The sequence below is a fragment of the Dioscorea cayenensis genome, chromosome 8 (genome assembly GCF_009730915.1).
Source record: "Dioscorea cayenensis subsp. rotundata cultivar TDr96_F1 chromosome 8, TDr96_F1_v2_PseudoChromosome.rev07_lg8_w22 25.fasta, whole genome shotgun sequence".
NCBI classification, from domain to species: domain Eukaryota; kingdom Viridiplantae; phylum Streptophyta; class Magnoliopsida; order Dioscoreales; family Dioscoreaceae; genus Dioscorea; species Dioscorea cayenensis.
The window spans coordinates 6,407,236-6,410,806 of NC_052478.1; the positions used below are offsets into that span (position 1 = coordinate 6,407,236).

At 41.6% G+C, this 3,571-nt stretch overlaps 1 protein-coding gene across 1 annotated transcript; it reads left to right on the forward strand.

Moving 5' to 3' along the window:
* Positions 1–2,098: 2,098 nt before the first annotated feature.
* LOC120267212 lies at positions 2,099–2,869 on the forward strand. Its single transcript, XM_039274905.1, has one exon. The coding sequence runs from the start codon at positions 2,099–2,101 to the stop codon at positions 2,867–2,869; it is 771 nt and encodes a 256-aa protein (XP_039130839.1).
* The last annotated feature ends 702 nt before the right edge of the window (positions 2,870–3,571 follow it).

The following is a 3,571-nucleotide window of genomic DNA, read 5'->3' on the forward strand; positions in this document are numbered from 1 at the left end:
AACGGCGGATGGTTTTCAGGATCAAATTTAGCATTGGTGGGTTGAAACTGAACCGGTGGGTTGCGGTGCTTTTGTTCTCGCTAAGAAGTTAGGTCATCTCCGCAATCGCCTGAGGTTGTGGGCTAAATTTAACTTTGGATCCCTAAAGCTCAAAAAATTGGCTCTCTTACATGACATGGAGAATATAGACACCATCAAGGAAGCAAAGTGCCTTGTTCCAGCGGAAAAGGCACAGGAACTGGGGATCTTGCTGGAGCTGGAAAGCATTCGTAAACAAGAAGAAATCTATTGGAGACAAAGAGCCAGGCTGCGTTGGCTAAAGGAGGGCGACGGTAACACAAAATTTTTCCATTTGGTGGCAAACGGAAGGAGGAATAGAAACTTCATTCCCCGTATTATACATGAGGAGCGCTCTACAGAGGGACCTAAGGATATTGGAAAGATTTTTGTTACACAGTTCATGCAACAATTCGGGCGCAAGCGTGATGTGCGTTTCAAAGTGGATCTTCACAAGCTTTTGAACAACAAGCAGCCAGTGGATCTGGCAGATTTGGAAAGGCCTTTCACTCATGAGGAGATTAAGAAAGCAGTGTTTGACCTAAGCGGTGATAAAGCTCCTGGGCCTGACGGATTTCCTATTCATTTTTTTAAACACTTCTGGGAAATCATTAAAGGAGATATTTTCAAACTTTGTGAGGACTTCTACAATGGTAGTGCCAACCTGGAAAGGATTAACTGGGCCAGCATTATGCTTATCCCCAAGGTTGATCCCCCTGAATTTGTTGGGCACTATAGGCCGATCAGCCTAATTAATTCATCTTTAAAAATCATTTCCAAGCTGTTGGCAACCCGTTTAAGCAAGGTTATGGACTCCTTAGTGGATAAAGCCCAATCTGCGTTCTTGAAAGGTCATTGCATTCTAGATATTGTGGCTATTGCGGAGGAGCTCATCTTTAACATGCACAAACGTCGTTTATCTGGCTATATTTTGAAAGTGGACTTTGAGAAAGCTTTCGATTTGGTGGATTGGGATTTCCTGCTGGATCTTTTGAAAGCTAGGGGTTTTGGGGACAGATGGTTGGCTTGGATTGATAAAATTCTGCTGTCGTCTAAGGCTAATGTTCTGGTGAATGGGACTTCTAATGGATATATCCGTTATAAAAGAGGGTTGAGGCAAGGGGATCCGTTGTCCCCACTGCTATTTATCTTGGTTTCTGATGTGCTGTGTTCCATGTTCAACCATGCCCTGTGTTCCAAGATTCTGGTGGGGGTGCCTCTGGGGTCTTTCCAGAGTAGATGTAATCTACATTATGCGAACGATCTTTTGGTGTTGACCTCGGGGGGTTTGGAGGATCTCAAAATTGTGAAGTTGATCTTGCTTATTTTTGAAGGTTTGAGTGGTCTGCGCGCCAATTTCTCCAAGACTTGTTTGTATTCGACTAACAGGGATACCTTGCCGGAGGTCTCAGCGACTGCTACCTTGAACTGTGCGTCGGGGCTTCTCCCGGTAACTTATTTAGGTCTCCCAATTTCGGGTAGAAGACCGCGTAAACAAGACTGGGAGGTGATTATCTCTAAAGTCAAGAGAAGACTTTCTTCATGGAAAACGAGACATCTCTCTTTGGGAGGCCGTCTCACGTTAGTGAACTCTGTCCTCTCGGCAATTCCTACCTTCTGGATGTCTATGTTTAAACTTCCTAAATGGGTAATTAAAGACATTGACCGCGTTAGAAGGGACTTTCTTTGGTCGGGACCTGATTTGAATTGTCAGGGTCTTAGACTTATCAACTGGAAAAGAATTTGTCGTGCGCGGGATCAAGGTAGTTGGGGGATTCTGGATCTTTCAAACTTCAACCAGGCGCTGCTTGGGAAATGGTGGTGGAAATTTACGACCGACTCGACGGGGGAGTGAAGTGATTCACTTTAACTATGGCGGGCAGAGATGGAATCTCTTCCCTAAGCAGAAGGGAGGATATCATTTTTCTGGAAAGGGGCGACTAGTAGTCTTCCGGCGTTGAGATGTTGTATCTCTCATGTTGTGTCGGCCGGCACTCATACGCTGTTTTGGAAAAACCATTGGCTTAATGGTAAAACACCGATGTTTCAGTGGCCTGGCATTTTTCGGGAAAGCCGGCAGCAGGATGCTTCCTTCCAGGAGTTGGCTTACTTGTTAAGGGAGTCTTCTTTATCAGACGACAGTGAGGTTCTTCAAGCTAATATCTGGATCCAAAGGCGACATCATGATGTGGGTGATATCAAAAGATGGTCTTTAACTGGAAATGGTATTTTCTCGGTTAAATCATTCTATAATTTCCTGAATGATGGGGGACTGCGCTGCGATGTCTCTGGTTTTTTTTTGGAAAATAGTTGTCCATCGAAGATTAACATCTTTAATTGGTTGGCCTGCAAGAACAAAATCCTGACTTTAGAGAACTTGGAATTCAGACGCTGCAACAAACTCCCGACGGCGACTTGTGTGATGTGTCATTCTGCGATTGAGTCAGTTGACCATCTGTTTATTCACTGCTCATTCGCCCGAGAAGTGTGGATGTACTTTGTCAATATTCTGAATCTTCCTAAGCCTCCTAGCTCCTTCAGTCTTATTTGGGTATTATGGAGGGGGACAGTGAGGCCGTCTTCTAGGATCTATGTGGACTTAGTGGTTAAGGCGTTAGCTTGGAATATTTGGCTTGCTAGGAATGATCGGATCTTTAATAATAAAATTGCTTCTGCTCGCTGCCTTATAATGAATATTGATCGTATGCTGCTTTCGTGGTTCGATGCTCTTGCAGATAATGTCAAGGGAAAGATTGATGAGACCATGTCCACTGTCAAGCGTAGCCTTGAGTTCCTTGGTCAGAGGGGATAGCTGAGCACGGAGGATACTAGGGATGATCATACCGTCGAGGAGGCAACAGGAGCTGTCACGAGTTAGTGTTTGTTTCTTAACGGGTGTTGAGGAAGCTCCCTTCCTCGGGTTGTCTGTTGTCGCTGTGTTGCTTTTGTATCCCTAGCATCACCGCTTGTGGTGCTGGGAGTATGTTTCTTTTGTTCTGCTTGTACTTGGTTCTCTTTTGTTTTTTATATTTCTAATATAGTGGTTTATCCACTTTTTTTAAAAAACAATTTTACATAAAAGTTTTTCATGTTATCTCAGATTAAATTGATCTATAGTTTGAAATATTTAAAAATTTTCTTATAATCCTCTTTCAATGATAATAAAATTCTTCTATACAAATTAAATTTTTGCCGGAGTATCTTAGCATTAAAGTGATTTTAGAACTTTTTTGTTTTTTATTTTTATTTTATTAATTTAATTATTTTGAGCAGTGAAGTTTATTGTTTTCGAGTACAACTAATTAAGTACAAAATAATTCTAATTAAACCATTCGATCTAGAGAATTATTATTATATTAAACAATATTTTAGGTGGATCACTGAAATCAAATTATCCATAACTCATGTTACATGAATAAAGTTCTAGTTGGATTGGGCAAAAGTTCTAGCCCAATGTATGTAATAGGGCTTCATATAGTATATAATTTGATTAATTTATAAAGTATAGTTTATA

Bases quoted from the DNA above. Each gene is read 5' to 3' on its own strand.
- LOC120267212 (XM_039274905.1), top strand. From the start codon at position 2,099: ATGTTTCAGTGGCCTGGCATTTTTCGGGAAAGCCGGCAGCAGGATGCT.